We start from the raw sequence: 19,787 nt of genomic DNA, 5'->3' as shown, positions 1-19,787 counted from the left end.
CACTCGGGCCCGTATATAAACTGGGATAAATCAGCATTGATGCCCCTTACTCATGTTTCATCACCTGGCCTTGGGGCTCTCTCCCCCCTCCCTATTGTACCCAGCTTTAAATACTTGGGCATATATATTTCTCAGAATAGTAGATTTGATCTACAACTTAATATATTCCCGCTGTCAGAATTAGTTAAATTGAAATTTACAGCTTGGAGCAAACTTCCGTTGTCTGTAGCCGGCCGCATTAATTTAGTCAAGATGATAGTGCTCCCCAAGCTCAGCTACTGTCTTCAACATAGCGCTGTGTTAATTCCTAAGTCCTTTTCTACAAGTTTGAACTCTCAAATTACATCTTTCATATGGGGGAAATCTAGGCCCAAACTTAAGCTATCTACGCTACAAAGACCAAAGTCGGGCGGTGGAGCGGCGTTACCGGATTTCTATTGATATTATTTGGCTGGTCAGGTTAAAGCTCTGAATAAGTGGATGCCCGATAATCGCCTTCCGAATTCAGAAAGCCATCTTCTCCATGTGGCTCAAACAGACTGTCCGCTGAATTTTCTAGAACTGGAGAAAATTAATATCCCTCGTATGCTTCCTTTGCTTCGCCTGGCGAGATCGGTTTGGAGGCAAATTAAAAAAATTGTAGGATTCACGGATATTGTGGCGGAGATGCCCCTGAGGAGAAATGGCTATTTCCTAACTTTGTTGAATCACCCGTCCACTGACTTCTGGCTCGGGCATGGCGTCTCCTCAATAGGTGATCTGTATGATGGGGGGTCCTTCATGTCTTTTGAGCAATTGCAAATCAAGCATGGTATACAGAGATCCCAGTTTTTTCGATATTTACAGTTAAGGTCAGCCGTACAGTCATATATGAGACAGGTAGGCACGGATCGTGCCATATCCTCTCTACCCTTGATAGGAATTCTCAAGTCACAGGGTCCCCAGGGTCTTATCTCCTCCCTATATACTTACATGCTATCTTCGGGGGACGCGTCTACCGTTAACTCTGTTAAGGGGAAGTGGGAGGGACTTCTTTCTAATATGCAGGGGGAGGAATGGGAGGACATTCTTGAATCCCCAACCAAAGTATCCCCATCAGTTAATAATAGGATGACTCAACTATACATAATACATCAATCGTATTTAACCCCGACACGGCTTTTTAGAATGGGTCGATTCCAAACATCAGAATGTAGGCGCTGTCATTCCTTAGATGCAGACTTCGTCCACATGATATGGTGTTGCCCTGTTGTTTTTCAATTCTGGAAGGAGGTGACTTCACTACTTACATCATTGTTGTCCATTCCGGTTCCCCTTGACCCATTAGTATGTATATTTGGAGTATGGGAGGAGGAGACTTGGGATCATTATATTGATATTTTTTTACGTGAGGCGCTCTTTATGGCAAGGAAGGTATTGGCTTTGAGGTGGATGGGGAGTACAAACCCAACTAGGGGAGCTTGGATCGAACTGGTCAATTCAATCATTCCATATGAGTGCACGCTATATCAAAACAGAGGGTGTCCGGGCAAATTTGAAAAAATCTGGGGTAGGTGGAATTCTTCCCATCTTACTCTATAGATCTGTTGTGTAGTAGAGGTATTGAGTGAAGGCTAACGTAGAGTACGGCGGCGAGTTAGCAGTTAGCGTAGATATAGTTTCAATTCAAGTGTCCTGGTGTTTTAAGTTTTTTTTTTTCTATCTATAGAATTTCATGTGTTACCATTGATCCAACAGTTTTAATAATCACAATATAATGTTGGTTATAGATGGCAGCTGTATTTTATTTTAAACTTAATAATACGCAATTTATATATATTACATTTTATGTTTGACAATCTTGGATGCAAAATGTTTGTAACACTACTATTTTGTTGTTAATAAACGAATTTAAGTGGGAGAGGGATCTGGGCCCAATGGAGAACGAAACTTGGGAGTCGGTGCTAGAGTGGGTTCCACGGCTGTCACTGAGCGATCCGTATAGGCTGTCACAGCTTTATGTAATACACAGAGTTTACAAATCTCCGAAGGTGTTATATAGGGCAGGTTTGCGTGATGATTCTGAGTGCCCGAGGTGTGGATCTACAGATGCTGATATATTTCATATGATGTGGACGTGTCTGAGACTGGCTTCTTTTTGGTTGGTAGTTTTGAGTCGTGTGGAAGGAGCGTACGGATGCAAGGTGCCAAAAGACCCGGTGGTGTGCTTGTTGGGGTGGAAGAGATTGGAGTGGATAAAAACCTGAAAATAGCTATTGCCAGATTGCTGTATATGGCCCGGAAGGTAATAGCGCGAAATTCGATCAGGGAAGAGCCGCCTTCAGGAAGAAAATTCCTCCAATATGTGAAGCAGGGCCTGATACTGGAAAAGGGGTTTTATCAGAAAAGAGGGAAAATTGAAGTGTTCAATAAATTGTGGTCTCTGTGGATTGCCATGGGATAGGTTTGTTATAGAGAATGGGTAAATCAAAGTCCTAAATTGGTGAAAATGTGACATGTAGCCTACAGTTCTAACTGAGGGGTTAGTCACTCTATAGATTTAATGATGGAATTATTAAACAAGGTGGGCTGTCTTACTGGGAGGGGGCAGGATAAGTTGGGAATGAGGGGGGTCGTTTGGGGGGAAAACTTTGTATTGAAAATAAGAATGTAACATGTCAATTGTAATGTTATTCTTAATACAAATTTATTTGCGATAAAAATTAAAAAACTAATGATGGCCACTCATTTTTCTTTACTTAGCTGCTTATTTCTTGCCATAATACAAATTCTGACAGTCTATTCAGTAGGACTATCAGATGTGTATCCACCAGACTTCTGCACAACACAACTGATGGTCCCAACCCCATTTATAAGGCAAGAAATCCCACTTATTAAACCTGACAGGGTACACCTGTGAATTGAAAACCATTCCCGGTGACTACCTCTTGAAGCGTATCAAGAGAATGCCAAGAGTGTGCAAAACAGTCATCAAAGCAAAAGGTGCCTACTTTGAAGAACCTAGAATATAAGACATAACTTCAGTTTGATGCCTTCAGTGTGAAAGTACAATTTTCATAGTGATGAAAATACAGAAAAATCTTTAAATGAGAAGGTGTGTCCAAACTTTTGGTCTGTACTGTACATAAGACCACAGTGGCGCTGAACACACAACTTAGTTGATACTAGCGCATGGCCGTGCGGTCATGCAAACCTTTTATAAATATAAACCTTTTATCAAAAGAATGTAAAGCGCTGCGGAATATGTTAGCGCTATATAAAAATAAAGATTATTTATTTATTATTTATAGCTGCAGAAACTTCAGGACCTTCCTAGAGGACCAATGGGAGCTGCTACAGTATCTGAACAACTTCAGGACCTTCCTAGAGGACCAGTGGGAGCTGCTGCAGTACCTGAGCATATGACCCCCTACCTCCAATGAGCGGTCTTACCCTGGGCATGCTCAAAAGGGGAAAAGCAGGACTTGGTCCCAGAGACGTCTGCTCGCCGCTGACCAGTACTGGCTACAATGGCTGAGCCTGGAAAGGCAGCAGTAGCCATCCGCACTGTATCAGGCTGAGCCAGATGCTGGGACCAAAGTCTTTGCTAAGCAGGCTCCACTGCGGCCGGAGAAGAATAGGAGACCGCAGCGGAGATGGCTCGAGATTCCCCCTGTGCAGAGGCGGGAACTCGACCCACACACATTGTAAGTTTATAAGCCACTCAAGTGGCAGTCAGTGAGGAATAGAAACTATATGAAAATAAAGTATAATTATTGTGTTTTTCCTCCTATAGGGACTGCCCTAGTTTGGTATTGTAACAGCTGTCTATTAGTAGTGTATACAAATTGTCCTAGACTAAACTCAATTGTCAGACGGCCCAACATATACCACTCTGGGAAAACTTCCCTGCTCCAAAGATCATTTGCAGCTTCTAATGAATCTGTGACTTCCCTGCATTTAGTGGTCACTACTCACCTCGGTAGTCACATATAGGAATCTCCTCTTTACATCGCTCATCACCCCTCACATATGTCTCTGTAGTATTAATATGGGTCAGATCTTCACCCTGAAACAAATATTGTAAAAGTCACCGACAGATGGAGAAATCTCATTTATGATCAGCTCTAATCCTGCCATCTCCACCGCTCTCATTACACAAGTATAAAACATATAATACTGGTGGATAAAACAAGACTGAGCACAAGACCTTCACAGCCGTCTACATATCATAGTGAAGATCTCATGACACCTTCTCTCCATTTACCTGATGATCCTGAGGAACTTTGAGATCTTCTTGTTTAGAGTCCTGTGGAAGAAGAAGATGGGGACATCTCTCTGGTGTTGTCCTCATACTGGATAGATCTGGAGGAAACACATACAGGGACTGAATTTATTCTCTACATACAGATAATTATAGGCCGTGTGTATGTAGTCCTGTCTATTACCTGGTGATGTGAGGGGCTGGGGAACCTCCATCATGACGTCCTGGTACAGATCTTTGTGTCCTTCTAAATACTCCCACTCCTCCATGGAGAAATAGACAGCGACATCCTGACACCTAATAGGAACCTGACACATACAATGATACCGTCATCTCCCCGATCCTTTCATGGCGCTACTGTATAATGTCCCAGCATTCCCAGCAGTGTCACCTCTCCAGTCAGCAGCTCAATCATCTTGTAGGTGAGTTCTAGGATCTTCTGGTCATTGATGTCCTCATGTATCAGGGGGTGATGTGGAGGCCACATGATTGGGCTCAGCGGTTTTCCCAATCCCTCAGACACAGGGTCCTGACAGAACTCACTAGAGGTCTTCTTCACTACTGTGTAATCCTGGTTATGGGGAGACACATTAATAAATCTCACTACAGACATTTCCAGAGTCCTCACCTCTCCAGTTCTGTCCATCTGTTATTCCCATAGATAAGAATGATGTGATGTGACGTCATCAGAATCTCTCACCTCTCCAGTAAGCCGGAAGAGGATCTCTAGGGTGAGGTGTAATATCCTCTCCGCCATCTTGTCTCTGTCCATATCCATCTGTGATGGGTAATTAAGAAAAATTATTTTATATAGAAGATCTTCACTGAGAGGATCCAATATTGTAGAGACCTGAATGAGAAGATGAGCCGATGTAACATCATAAAATCCTGTGTAATAATACAATTACTGGAGATAATAAGGGAAACATATGAGGAGATTTATTATTTTACAGTATTTAATTTTCTTTTTTACATCTATATTTATAAAGCAGAAAATCTGCGTATGGTAGCCCGTGGAATACAAAACCACATTTTTCACTCGGTTTCAGTAAATTTTGTATGGCTCATCTTTAACACCAGACTAAACATACTGCGAACATTAAAACTCTAAATTTCCCCCCTTCATGAGATTTGGCCCCCAGAAGACTCCATAGAAACAAAGGAGAAAATGGGTGTCTGCGCACTGCAGTATTTTGCTCTGCCCTCATCAGGGCAGACAAAGTACGCCTGCGCCGGAGCCGCTGCAAGAAGACAAGAAGAGGATGTCATCGAATGAAGATAGGAGGTGCTGGACCGGACCGCGACGCAGTGGGACCGCCCCTGGGTGAGTATAATCTAACCATTATTTCTCATCTTTCAGGTTACATCGGGGGCTTATCAACAGCATTACAGAATGCTGTAGATAAGCCCCTGATGCGGGTGGGCTTAGCTCAGAGACGATTTTTTTGGGGTGACAGACTTCCTTTAATGAAAATTGCCTCACAGTAAGATCGTTCTGGTTACCTATAGCAGCCAGGGTGCAGTTTTTAGCATGAAGCTACTGAGATAAAGTGAAAGCTGAGCTCTGATTGGTTACCATGGACAACTAGAACAGTCTGACTGTGAGGCAGTCCCACATTTATTGCTTTATATATAGTTTCACTTATTAGATCTCTGATGAGTGTGAGATGATTACTAAGGGTCATAATACTAAGAACTTGTTTTTTCAAATGCCGCCCAAAAAGATGACCAACTAAGGGGCAATATAATCCAAAAGCTAAGAAAATAAACCTTCTCAAACAGCTGAGACAAGTGAACAATGTGAGCTCTGGATTGAAAGGAAATGTATGAGACAGGCTGAATCAGAGGTAGCTGAAACATCAGAGCAACGGGAATGTCATCTTCAGGAAAAAACAGATGAGACAGGCTGAATCAAGGGACGTGGAAACATCTGAAGAAAAGGATGAACTTCGTCAAAAAGACCACATATGACATATGCAACGACGTAGGCAAGCTGACCTGAGTTTGGAAGCGTTTCACTATGACCCTATTCACGACTATAGGTCACATCTGAAAGTCATAATAAGCAGAATGGATGTAATATGAGAACATTGTCAAGCAAAAATTTTAACTTTAAATCTCCTGGTATGTGCGGCTCAAATGGTAAAGTCAATTTGTCACCTTTAACTCTACCTCCTGAACCACTTTTTTCATACATGTCAGGAACAACACATGAGTCTAAGCAGTTACTGCAAAATATTAGGAAATACAGTTCATCTTTCCAGATCACATCCTTTGGTTTGACAGCTGGACTTAAGGAAGCTGCATTTATTCCAACTTTTAAAGTCCAGGGACAAATATATCACAAATATCACTCAATTCCAGGGCAGTGAGAATCTGGAATTGCTTGCCTGAGGAGGTGGTGATGGCGAACTCAGTCGAGGGGTTCAAGAGAGGCCTGGATGTCTTCCTGGAGCAGAACAATATTGTATCATACAATTATTAGGTTCTGTAGAAGGACGTAGATCTGGGTATTTATTATAATGGAATATAGGCTGAACTGGATGGACAAATGTCTTTTTTCGGCCTTACTAACTATGTTACTATGTTACTATGTTACAAAATAGGTTTGATGCTTCCTGTAGCAAATCAAGACTCAACATTTTTACAAATTAACTGTTTGGGAGCTGAACATATGCAATCTGATTGACACTGTGAAGTTATACCTGATACAAAAATACATTGTTTTGAATCTGCAAAGAGTTTTCCATCAACACAATAAGTTAGTAAATCTTTATAAAACCACCTGATAAAGAATGTCAAGTGCGGAATATCAGGGTGTAATAAGAGCAGACAGCGGCTGGTGGCACAAAAGGAGATTTAATTCTCCCGGTGTTAATGAAGTAACTATTGTAATGGTTGGATGGGAGTTTCTAAGCCGAGATATAATTATTCAGGGACGCAGCGAAAATCTTCAAACTATTACAGAAACACATAGATCATATAATATTGTGGAATGGCCAAGATGGCGATCACTATAATCTAACACAGACTGATCCCAACACTGCGAGGCCGACCAATAAACCAACCAATAAAATATCAGCTATGGACGTCTACACCTAACAAGTAATGATCAGACAACAATGGAGGCAACTTTCTCATCAGTGTATAGTAGATCTGTATGCCAAGGTGGAAAGCGAGCGTCTTCTGTACATACAACTGAACCAACAAACACTTACAGGGAGGCCATGCCAAAAGCGTGGTCTGATGGAGGATGGTCCACGCTGGGACCTGACATTGCAGGAGGCGTCCCTCACTCGCTTTCCTCCTCATCTTCTAACCTGCTCCCTATAATGACTACAACCTGTGCATCTTCCAATCCCCGGGCTCTGTGGGACAAATACACAGAATATCCTAGAGAAGATCTTCATAGAGAGCACAGGAGAGGTAATCCGGACTTAGACATCAATGTCACTGCCGACAGATTCACCACAGTCTTCCTGACTCTAGAAGAAAGGAGCAGTCCGTTAACGCTGCCATTAACCCCATTATCGGGCACATCGCGAAAGCATGCCATAATGGGCATGCTCTAGCGATGTACCGTCATTCTGTGATGGACCCTCGGAAGCGGGCTGCAGAGTTTCCAGGTCCGTCAATGCTAGCGCAGATAGAGCATCTGCTAGATCTATCTACGCTAGCGTGATCACATTTCGGCACTTGCATTAACACAGTCCGTTTAACGCATGCGTTGAATGGGCTGCTTTAACGCAATGTGAACCTGGCCTTGGATAGAGGCCACACGGCTCAGTCTGCACTAGGATTACCCCTGAACCTAGCGCTCTTGGAAACTCCCGTCTGTAATATCATTAAGATTTATAAAAGATCTGGGGGGATCCAATCACTATTTTTGCAACGTTACCTGTTCTTAAAGGAGCAGCACCAGCAGACGAGCTGAATACTTGTCAGCACAGCAAAGTCCTGCATACACTGAGGGCCCTGATCATGTGACCACTGACTCCTCCCCTCCTGTGACCTCATCACAGGTCCTGTGCGCACAGAAAAGCCATATATGTGGAGTGCGGCTCTGAGGGTGGAGGTAGGTGCTGGAGATTACTGGGTGCGGGTTGGGGGACATTGACCCCATCAGCACTGAGAGTTTTTGGGGGTCTCCGTGTGGTGTTAACAGTGACGAAACATAGAGGCGTAGCTAGGGTTTTGGTTCGGGGGGGCGAAGCTTCTGAGTGAGCCCCTAACCCGGTAACCTTGATTACAACTGGGTGACGCCCCCTAATAGTGGAGGAGAACCTCAGCAGATGACCGCGCTGTTACTGAAGATAATCTCTATATAAAGACCAACATGGATATTACCGCCATATGGTCAGTGGTAGATACCAGCCCTACAGAACATATAAGAGATCACTGCACAGTTACAGATAATCTCTTACCGCTGACCTTCTTTCTGATGGAATCGTTCACTTTTCCCGTCTTTGACAGTCACAGTAACCTGAGTTCCCCTATAACAATAAGTGCCCACTTTACATTTAATAATATCCTTAGTCTCCCCCTGTACAGCTCCCCTATACACTGTATGAAGCTCTCTTATACATAGTCTAATGCCCCTCACTGTACATACGCTGACCCCTTAGTATCCCCCTAACTGTTTGATAGCTCCAACACTGTAATCGTCACACTGTATGATGGCCCCTAAATAGCCTCCATAAAGAATAATGCACCAGACAATCATCAATATAGTCCTCAATATAGTATAATGCACTCCCCATAGGCAGACTATATAGTACAATGCACTCCCCATAGGCCTCCATGTAGTATAATGCACTCCCCATAGGCAGACTCTTTAGTATAATGCAGCCCCCCATAGGCAGCCTCTATAGTATACTACAGCCCTTAATAAAATGCACCCCTTATGGCAGACTCTATAGCATAATGCAGCCCCTAATATTATGCACCCCCATAGGCAGACTTTATAGTATAATACAGCCCTTAAAGGGAACCTGTCACCAGTTTTGGCCTATATATGTTACGGCCATCACCTTTCAGGGCTGATATACAGCATTCTATAATTCTGTATATCTGCCCCCAACCCGACCTGTAAGAGAAGAAAAAGACCTTTTATTATACTCACCTATGGGGCAGTCCGATCCAAGGGGCGTCGCAGGCTTTAGTCCGGCACCTCCAATCTTCTTGCGATGTTGCCTTCCCACTTGATTCATGTGGCTGACGCATCTCTGCGTCATCCACACAGACTCCTTGGCACTGCGAACAGGTGTCTGGAAAGGTCAAAGAGCCCTGGCACCTGAGCACTGCAGTACTTTGCTCTGCTCTCAACAGGGCAGAGAAGTACACCTATGCAGGAGCGTGATGCCGAGGAGACTGTGTGGATGACGCAGTGATGCATCATCCACATGAAGCAAGCAGGAGGACGATGATCATAAGGTGGGAGGTGCTGGATCAAGAAGAGCGACACCCCTCTGACCAGACCGCCCCGAAGATGTGTATAAGGCTAGGGTCACATTGCGTTAGTGCAACCCGTTTAGCGCTAGTGCTAGCGGGTTGCGCTAACGCAATGTTTTTAATGTGGCCGCATCCCGGGGTCGCGGTAACGTCCCCGCTCTCGCCGATCCCCGATCTGCGAGAGCAGGGAACGGACCGCGGGCGCGCCTTGGACGCTGCAAGCAGCGTCCGCGGCGCGCCAGGAAACACCGGCGCGTCGCTAGCGCGTGCCGAACATGGCACGCGCTAGTGCTGCGCGTTCCCATTGCCGTGAATGGGCGCGCTAACGGACGCGTTGCACGGCGTTAATTTCGCCGTGCAACGCTGTCCGTTAGCGCTTTCCCATTAACGCAATGGGAACCAAGCCTAAGAAAAGTTATTTTTCTTCTCTTACAACTTGGGTTGGGGGCAGATATACAGCATTATAGAATGCCCCATAAAAAATAAATCCAATACTCACCTTTCTTCCTGGTTCCTCCGCTGTTCTGAGTGCCCGCACATCTCCAGACAAGCGGGTGCCAAGTAATGACGTCATCGCGACCCCCTGTCAGTGTCAGCGTCGGTGGTGTCAGACGCTGAGAGGGGGATGATGGGAGAGGGAACAAAATGCTCCTTCTCTCATCAATTCGGTCAGCTGTACCGACATCTAGGTGTTACAGCTGAACTTGCGAAGACGGTAGGAGGGCCACTGCTGACATCGGGCCCCCCGCCTGCTCAAGGGCCTCATAGCAGTCAGGCGGCAAAGCAGAGAAATCGATTCTCCCTGCACTGCTGCAGAATGTAACTATACGGGCACGCTGTGCACGCCGATACAGTTACAGTAGGGTAGCTCTGGGTGGACCCCTCAGAGCACGGGGCCTGGGGCGACCGCCCCCTCTGCCCCCCCCCCCCATTGCTACACCACTGCATAACAGCTGTGGACAGAATGCGGCTTCGCTGGTTCTACATTATTTCCAGTCAGACACCTGCAGGATGAGAGGACAGAAGCCCAGAGAAGTTCTCCCACAATGCGATGATTCCTCTCCTGGCTCCAGCACAATAATGTAGATACCAGTGATGAGTGACCACTCTCCACTACTCAAAACCACATTCAAGAAGTTTATTAACCCTTCAGGTGCTACACAGGAACCTGGAAACCCAGAAACGTGGAAGGAAAAAATGAACATTTAACTTTTTAGCAACAAAAATGATCTTTTATCACCATTTTTTTTTTATTTTCACAAGAGTAATATGAGAAAATGGACCACAAAAGTTGTTGTGCAATTTCTCATGAGTATCCTGATACCCCGTATGTGGAGGAAAAGCCAATGTTTAGGCGCACTGCAGAGCTCGGAAGGGAAGGAGTGATGTTTATTCAGACTTTGATGGAATGGTCTGCGGGCGTCATGTTGTGCGTGAAGAGCCCCTGATAGGCCTAAACAGTGGCAATACTCCATAAGTGACCCCATTTTGGAAACTACACCCCTCCAGGAATTTTTTTTTTGGAAACTACACCCCTCCAAAGCGTTTGATACCGTGCCGCACAAGAGGTTGGTACACAAAATGAGAATGCTTGGTCTGGGGGAAAATGTGTGTAAATGGGTTAGTAACTGGCTTAGTGATAGAAAGCAGAGGGTGGTTATAAATGGTATAGTCTCTAACTGGGTTGCTGTGACAAGTGGGGTACCGCAAGGGTCGGTATTGGGACCTGTTCTCTTCAACATATTCATTAATGATCTGGTAGAAGGTTTACACAGTAAAATATCGATATTTGCAGATGATACAAAACTATGTAAAGCAGTTAATACAAGAGAAGATAGTATTCTGCTACAGATGGATCTGGATAAGTTGGAAACTTGGGCTGAAAGGTGGCAGATGAGGTTTAACAATGATAAATGTAAGGTTATACACATGGGAAGAAGGAATCAATATCACCATTACACACTGAATGGGAAACCACTGGGTAAATCTGACAGGGAGAAGGACTTGGGGATCCTAGTTAATGATAAACTTACCTGGAGCAGCCAGTGCCAGGCAGCAGCTGCCAAGGCAAACAGGATCATGGGGTGCATTAAAAGAGGTCTGGATACACATGATGAGAGCATTATACTGCCTCTGTACAAATCCCTAGTTAGACCGCACATGGAGTACTGTGTACAGTTTTGGGCACCGGTGCTCAGGAAGGATATAATGGAACTAGAGAGAGTACAAAGGAGGGCAACAAAATTAATAAAGGGGATGGGAGAACTACAACACCCAGATAGATTAGCGAAATTAGGATTATTTTGTCTAGAAAAAAGACGACTGAGGGGCGATCTAATAACCATGTATAAGTATATAAGGGGACAATACAAATATCTCGCTGAGGATCTGTTTATACCAAGGAAGGTGACGGGCACAAGGGGGCATTCTTTGCGTCTGAAGGAGAGAAGGTTTTTCCACCAACAAAGAAGAGGATTCTTTACTGTTAGGTCAGTGAGAATCTGGAATTGCTTGCCTGAGGAGGTGGTGATGGCGAACTCAGTCGAGGGGTTCAAGAGAGGCCTGGATGTCTTCCTGGAGCAGAACAATATTGTATCATACAATCATTAGGTTCTGTAGAAGGACATAGATTTATTATGATGGAATATAGGCTGAACTGGATGGACAAATGTCTTTTTTCAGCCTTACTAACCATGTTACTATGTTAGAATCATAGTTTTATAGTAATGATTATAATGTTTTTAGTTTTATTAGTGTATGAATTTATAATGTGGTGTTATGTGTACATCTATATATACAAAGCGGAGTGTATGTGTGTGTGTATTTCAATCCACACCCACTCCACATAGCCCCACCCACTTTACATAGCCCTGCCCACTCTGCATAGCCCCACCCACTCAACATAGCCACACTCACTCCACATGCAAAGCCCATATAATAAATATCTAATATATATATATATATATATATCTATATATATAATTGTCTAAGGGTTTTTCCGTCTGTCTGTCTGTCCTGGAAATCCCGCGTCTCTGATTGGTCGAGGCCTGGCAGCCTCGACCAATCAGCGACGGGCACGGTATCGACGTAGAAATCCCGCGCCTCTGATTGGTCGAGGCCGCCAGGCCTCGACCAATCAGCAACGGGCACAGTGATGATGTCATAAAGGATGTAGACATCCCGCGTCTCTGATTGGTCGAGGCCGTCAGGCCTCGACCAATCAGCAACGGGCACAGTGACGATGATGTCATAAAGGACGTAGAAATCCCATGTTTCTGATTCAGCGACGGGCACAGTATCGACGTAGATGTTATAATGGTTGCCATGGCGACGATGATGTCATAAAGGTTGCCTTGACCAATCAGCGACGGGCACAGTCTGCCGCGAATTCTGGATTCATCATTGTCCATATACTACGGTGAAATGCATATTCTAGAATACCCGATGCTTTAGAATCGGGCCACAATATACATAATATATATAATCTTGTATATATATAAGGCACATCTTCTTGACCACAACAGGTTACACTGCCTGTGTTGCCCATAGCAACCAATCACTAAGCATCTTTCATTTCACCAGAGCTGTTTAAACGATGAACGCTGAGCTGTGATTTGTTGCTATGAGCAACAGTTTTACTTGTAGACAGTTGTAACTGAGGCCTATTATTGTTATCATTTCTATGGTGTTATCGTCCTTCTGTAAAGTTGGAAATAACACAATTTATTACCGTGCCGACACAGACCACCCTCTGCCACAGGCTGCAGGGGGCCCAGAATCAGGAACTTCTCTTGGTCTGGCATGAAGCATCTCATTAACTTAAAAATTCAAGCACAGATTAAGAAAAGAAAACACAAGATGGATTTCTCCAACCCAGGTATAATTTTAATCGGTGTAACAGTGCCACCCTGACAATGTCTGGTTCACTTTATAGTTATTTATACAGCTACCAGGCAAAGTGGGGTCCTAGGCAAAGTTTAAAATGGGGCCCCAAATGCTAACATATTGCACATCACACAGAAGCATTTCGGTTGTATTTACATGCGCTGATCTCAAGCCGCTAAACGAGTGTGATCGACAATACTGAAGTAATTGGACACTTGTTTCCCGGCCTCTTTCCACCGTCTGAGAAAGAATGATGGGGACAGAACCATCACTAATAGATCACTAACAGATCACCATACAGTATCCTGTTATCAGCAGCACATCTGCTGAATATGCAGTAGTCCTCCATATAGTATAACACACTCCTCATAGTCCTCTGTTGTGAATTCTGTTGTCGAGCTCCCTCCTGTGGTCATGAATGGTACTTCGGTGAGTTCGGTCCGTGGGCTCCCGGTGAGTTCGGTCCGTGGCTGTGAGTGGAGCTGCTGCTTCTGAGGTTCCTTGCACAGGTGACGTGGTTTATCCTTTGGTTGACTGCTCTATTTAACTCCTCTCAGATCGTTTCTCCATGCCAGCTGTCAATGTTTTAGCATTGGTTCAGTTCGCTCCTGGATCTGTCTGGTGTCCTGTCTTCTCCTGCAGAAGCTAAGTTCCTGATTGTTATTATTGTTCTTGTTTCTTTGTCCAGCTGGTTATCTTGATTTTGTCTTGCTAGCTGGAAGCTCTGGGATGCAGGGTGGCACCCCCGCACCGTGAGTCGGTGCGGAGGACCCTTTTGCACACTCTGCGTGGTCTTTTGTAGGTTTTTGTGCTGACCGCAAAGATTCCTTTCCTATCCTCTGTCTATTTAGTAAGTCGTGCCTCCCTTTGCTGAAACCTATCTCATTTCTGCGTTTGTGACTTTCATCTTTACTCACAGTCATTACATGTGGGGGGCTGCCTATTCCTTTGGGGAATTTCTCTGAGGCAAGGTAGGCTTTATTTTCTTCTCTAGGGCTAGCTAGCTCTTAGGCTGTGACGAGGCGCCTAGGGAGCGTCAGGAGCACTCCACGGCTATTTCTAGTGTGTGCAATAGGATTAGGGCTTGCGGTCAGCAGAGCTCCCACATCCCAGAGCTCGTCCTGTATGAGTTTAACTATCAGGTCGGGTGCTCCTAACCACCAGGTCATAACAGTACAGCTGGCCCAAAGTATTAATGCATCTCAATAGAGGGATAAGAGAAGTTCTGAAACCATTTTTTTTTCTTTGCACTGTGTTTTGTCTTTCTTTTCCCCTAGACCTTTGGGTGGTTCAGGACACAGGTGTAGAGATGGACATTCAAGGTCTGTCCTCTTGTGTGGATCATCTCACTGCAAGGGTACAAAACATTCAAGATTTTATGGTTCAGAATCCGATGTTAGAGCCTAGAATTCCTACTCCTGATTTATTTTCTGGAAATAGATCTAAGTTTCTGAATTTCAAAAATAATTGTAAACTGTTTCTAGCTTTGAAACCACGCTCCTCTGGTGACCCCGCTCAACAAGTAAAAATCATTATTTCTTTATTACGTGGTGACCCTCAAGACTGGGCATTTTCCCTTGCGCCAGGAGATCCTGCATTGCGTGATGTTGATGCGTTTTTTTCTGGCGCTAGGATTGCTTTATGATGAACCAAATTCCGTGGATCAGGCAGAGAAAATCTTGCTGGCTTTGTGTCAGGGTCAGGATGAGGCGGAGGTGTACTGTCAGAAGTTTAGAAAGTGGTCTGTGCTTACTCAGTGGAATGAATGTGCCCTGGCGGCAATTTTCAGAAAGGGTCTTTCTGAAGCCCTTAAGGATGTCATGGTGGGATTTCCCACGCCTGCTGGTCTGAATGAGTCTATGTCATTGGCCATTCAGATCGATCGGCGCTTGCGTGAGCGCAAAGCTGTGCACCATTTGGCGGTGTTCTCTGAGAATAGGCCTGAGCCTATGCAGTGTGATAGAACTTTGACCAGAGCTGAACGGCAAGAACACAGACGTCGAAATGGACTGTGTTTTTACTGTGGTGACTCCACTCATGCTATCTCCGATTGTCCTAAGCGCACTAAGCGGTTCGCTAGGTCTGCCACCATTGGTACGGTACAGTCAAAATTTCTTTTGTCCGTTACTCTGATTTGCTCTCTGTCGTCATATTCTGTTATGGCATTTGTGGATTCAGGCGCTGCCCTGAATTTGATGGACTTGGAGTTTGCCAGGCGCTGTGGTTTTTCCTTGGAGCCCTTGCAGCATCCTATTCCATTGAGAGGAATTGATGCTAGGCCTTTGGCCAAGAATAAACCTCAATACTGGACGCAATTGACCATGTGCATGGCTCCTGCACATCAGGAGGATATTCGCTTTTTGGTGTTGCATAATCTGCATGATGTGGTCGTTTTGGGGTTGCCATGGCTACAGGTCCATAATCCAGTGTTGGATTGGAAATCTATGTCTGTGTCCAGCTGGGGTTGTCAAGGGGTACATGGTGATGTTCCATTGTTGTCAATTTCGCCTTCCACTCCTTCTGAAGTCCCTGAGTTTTTATCAGATTACCGGGATGTATTTGAGGAGCCCAAATCCGGTGCCCTACCTCCTCATAGGGACTGCGATTGTGCTATTAATTTGATTCCTGGTAGTAAGTTTCCTAAGGGCCGTCTGTTTAATTTATCTGTGCCAGAGCACGCTGCTATGCGGAGTTATATAAAGGAATCCTTGGAGAAGGGTCATATTCGCCCGTCGTCGTCACCATTGGGAGCAGGGTTCTTTTTTGTGGCCAAGAAGGATGGCTCTTTAAGACCTTGTATTGATTACCGCCTTCTTAATAAGATCACAGTCAAATTTCAGTATCCTTTGCCGCTGATGTCTGATCTGTTTGCTCAAATTAAGGGGGCTAGTTGGTTCACCAAGATAGATCTTCGAGGGGCGTATAATCTGGTGCGAATTAAACAGGGCGATGAATGGAAAACAGCATTTAATACGCCCGAGGGCCATTTTGAGTACCTGGTTATGCCATTCGGGCTTTCTAATGCTCCATCTGTGTTTCAGTCCTTTATGCATGACATCTTCCGAGAGTACCTGGATAGATTCATGATTATATATTTGGATGACATTTTGGTCTTTTCGGATGATTGGGAGTCTCATGTGAAGCAGGTCAGAATGGTGTTCCAGGTTCTTTGTGCTAATTCCTTGTTTGTGAAGGGGTCTAAGTGTCTCTTTGGAGTTCAGAAGGTTTCATTTTTGGGTTTCATTTTTTCCCCTTCTACTATCGAGATGGACCCTGTTAAGGTCCAGGCCATTTATGATTGGACTCAGCCGACATCTGTGAAGAGCCTACAGAAGTTCCTGGGCTTTGCTAATTTTTACCGTCGCCTCATCGCTAATTTTTCTAGTGTTGCTAAACCGTTGACTGATTTGACCAAGAAAGGTGCTGATTTGGTCAATTGGTCCTCTGCGGCTGTAGAGGCTTTTCAGGAGTTGAAGCGTCGTTTTTCTTCTGCCCCTGTGCTGTGCCAGCCAGATGTTTCGCTTCCATTTCAGGTCGAGGTTGATGCTTCTGAGATTGGAGCAGGGGCTGTTTTGTCGCAAAGAAGTTCTGATGGCTCGGTGATGAAACCATGTGCCTTCTTTTCTAGAAAATTCTCGCCTGCTGAGCGCAATTATGATGTTGGCAATCGAGAGTTGTTGGCCATGAAGTGGGTATTCGAGGAGTGGCGACAATGGCTTGAAGGAGCCAAGCATCGCGTGGTGGTCTTGACGGATCACAAGAATTTGACTTATCTCGAGTCTGCCAAACGGTTGATTCCTAGACAGGCTCGATGGTCGCTCTTTTTCTCCCGTTTTGATTTTGTGGTTTCATACCTTCCGGGATCTAAGAATGTGAAGGCTGATGCCCTGTCAAGGAGTTTTGTGCCTGACTCTCCGGGTGTTCCGGAGCCGGCAGGTATTCTTAAAGAGGGGGTAATTTTGTCTGCCATCTCCCCTGATTTGCGGCGCGTGCTGCTGAAGTTTCAGACTGATAGACCTGACCGTTGTCCTACGGAGAAACTGTTTGTCCCTGATAGATGGACTAGTAGAGTTATCTCTGAGGTTCATTGTTCGTTGTTGGCTGGTCATCCTGGAATCTTTGGTACCAGAGATTTGGTGGCTAGATCCTTTTGGTGGCCTTCTTTGTCACGGGATGTGCGTTCTTTTGTGCAGTCCTGTGGGACTTGTGCTCGGGCTAAGCCCTGCTGTACTCGTGCCAGTGGGTTGCTTTTGCCCTTGCCGATCCCGAAGAGGCCCTGGACCCATATTTCCATGGATTTTATTTCTGATCTCCCTGTTTCTCAAAGGATGTCGGTCATTTGGGTGGTTTGTGATCGCTTCTCTAAGGCTACGTTCACATTGGCGTTCCGCCAATGTGCGTCGCTGTTGCGCCGGCGACGCAGCGGCGACGCAGCGGCGACGCGCCCCTATGTTTAACATAGGGGACGCGTGCGTCGTTTTGGTGGCGTTTTTCGCCACGTGCGTCGTTTCCGACGCTAGCGTCGGACGCAAGAAAACGCTACATGTAGCATTTTCTGTGCGTCCGATTTTCGTCGGAAAACGACGCACGCGTCGCAAAACGCGCGCGTTTTTGCGCGCGTTTGCGCGCGTTTTACCGTGCGTCGCGCGTTGCGTCGCCGACGCACGGCGGCGCAACGCTAATGTGAACGTAGCCTAAGATGGTCCATTTGGTACCCTTGTCTAAATTGCTTTCCTCCTCTGATTTGGTGCCATTGTTTTTCCAGCATGTGGTTCGTTTGCATGGCATTCCGGAGAACATCGTCTCGGACAGGGGTTCCCAGTTTGTTTCAAGGTTTTGGCGGTCCTTTTGTGCTAAGATGGGCATTGATTTGTCTTTTTCTTCGGCTTTCCATCCTCAGACTAATGACCAAACCGAACAAACTAATCAGACTTTGGAGACATATCTGAGATGCTTTGTTTCTGCTGATCAGGATGATTGGGTGTCCTTTTTGCCTTTGGCTGAGTTCACCTTTAATAATCGGGCCAGCTCGGCTACTTTGGTTTCTCCTTTTTTCTGCAATTCTGGTTTCCATCCTCGTTTCTCTTCAGGGCAGGTTGAGCCTTCGGACTGTCCTGGTGTGGATGCTGTGGTGGACAGGTTGCAGCAGATTTGGACTCATGTGGTGGACAATTTGACATTGTCCCGGGAGAAGGCTCAACGTTTCGCTAACCGCCGGCGCTGTGTTGGTCCCCGACTTCGGGTTGGGGATTTGGTTTGGTTGTCATCTCGTCATGTTCCTATGAAGGTTTCCTCTCCTAAGTTTAAGCCTCGTTTCATTGGGCCATATAAGATTTCTGAAATTCTTAATCCTGTGTCATTTCGTTTGTACCTTCCAGCTTCTTTTGCCATCCATAATGTGTTCCATAGGTCGTTGTTGCGGAGATACGTGGCGCCTATGGTTCCCTCCGTTGATCCTCCTGCCCCGGTGTTGGTCGAGGGGGAGTTGGAGTATGTGGTGGAAAAGATCTTGGATTCTCGTGTTTCGAGTCGGAAACTCCAGTACCTGGTCAAGTGGAAGGGTTATGGTCAGGAGGATAATTCCTGGTTTTTGCCTCTGATGTTCATGCTGCCGATCTAGTTCGTGCCTTTCATTTGGCTCATCCTGATCGGTCTGGGGGCTCTGGTGAGGGTTCGGTGACCCCTCCTCAAGGGGGGGGGTACTGTTGTGAATTCTGTTGTCGAGCTCCCTCCTGTGGTCATGAATGGTACTTCGGTGAGTTCAGTCCGTGGGCTCCCTCTGGTGGCTGTGAGTGGAGCTGCTGCTTCTGAGGTTCCTTACACAGGTGACGTGGTTTATCCTTTGGTTGACTGCTCTATTTAACTCCTCTCAGATCGTTTCTCCATGCCAGCTGTCAATGTTTTAGCATTGGTTCAGTTCGCTCCTGGATCTGTCTGGTGTCCTGTCTTCTCCTGCAGAAGCTAAGTTCCTGATTGTTATTATTGTTCTTGTTTCTTTGTCCAGCTGGTTATCTTGATTTTGTCTTGCTAGCTGGAAGCTCTGGGATGCAGGGTGGCACCCCCGCACCGTGAGTCGGTGCGGCGGACCCTTTTGCACACTCTGCGTGGTCTTTTGTAGGTTTTTGTGCTGACCGCAAAGATTCCTTTCCTATCCTCTGTCTATTTAGTAAGTCGTGCCTCCCTTTGCTGAAACCTATCTCATTTCTGC

At 45.5% G+C, this 19,787-nt stretch overlaps 2 protein-coding genes across 3 annotated transcripts in view; one reads left to right on the top strand and one right to left on the bottom strand.

The window, feature by feature from the left end:
- The window catches only part of LOC138663533 (oocyte zinc finger protein XlCOF22-like), a 49,837-nt gene extending 41,628 nt beyond the window's left edge, over nucleotides 1-8,209 (bottom strand). The window contains exons 1-6 of the mRNA XM_069749774.1: nucleotides 8,142-8,209; nucleotides 4,944-5,021; nucleotides 4,635-4,814; nucleotides 4,428-4,551; nucleotides 4,247-4,344; nucleotides 3,958-4,048 (exon numbers count right to left, since the gene is read on the bottom strand). Of these exons, the coding sequence (XP_069605875.1) occupies nucleotides 3,958-4,048; nucleotides 4,247-4,344; nucleotides 4,428-4,551; nucleotides 4,635-4,814; nucleotides 4,944-5,021 (571 nt within the window). The 5' untranslated portion in view covers nucleotides 8,142-8,209. The remainder of the gene's footprint in view (nucleotides 1-3,957; nucleotides 4,049-4,246; nucleotides 4,345-4,427; nucleotides 4,552-4,634; nucleotides 4,815-4,943; nucleotides 5,022-8,141) is intronic.
- Nucleotides 8,210-8,261: 52 nt separating this feature from the next.
- Nucleotides 8,262-19,787, top strand: part of LOC138663528 (oocyte zinc finger protein XlCOF6-like) — a 73,907-nt gene continuing 62,381 nt past the window's right edge. Inside the window, exon 1 of one of the 2 annotated variants that reach the window (XM_069749768.1) lies at nucleotides 8,262-8,318. The gene's annotated coding sequence lies outside the window, so the exon portion shown is untranslated. The remainder of the gene's footprint in view (nucleotides 8,319-19,787) is intronic. The other variant, XM_069749769.1, reaches the window with a different exon arrangement.

Source organism: Ranitomeya imitator, chromosome 2, assembly GCF_032444005.1.
Source record: "Ranitomeya imitator isolate aRanImi1 chromosome 2, aRanImi1.pri, whole genome shotgun sequence".
Classification (NCBI taxonomy): domain Eukaryota; kingdom Metazoa; phylum Chordata; class Amphibia; order Anura; family Dendrobatidae; genus Ranitomeya; species Ranitomeya imitator.
Note: the sequence above shows the minus strand (reverse complement) of the source record. Positions and strands in the feature narration are given on the sequence as shown.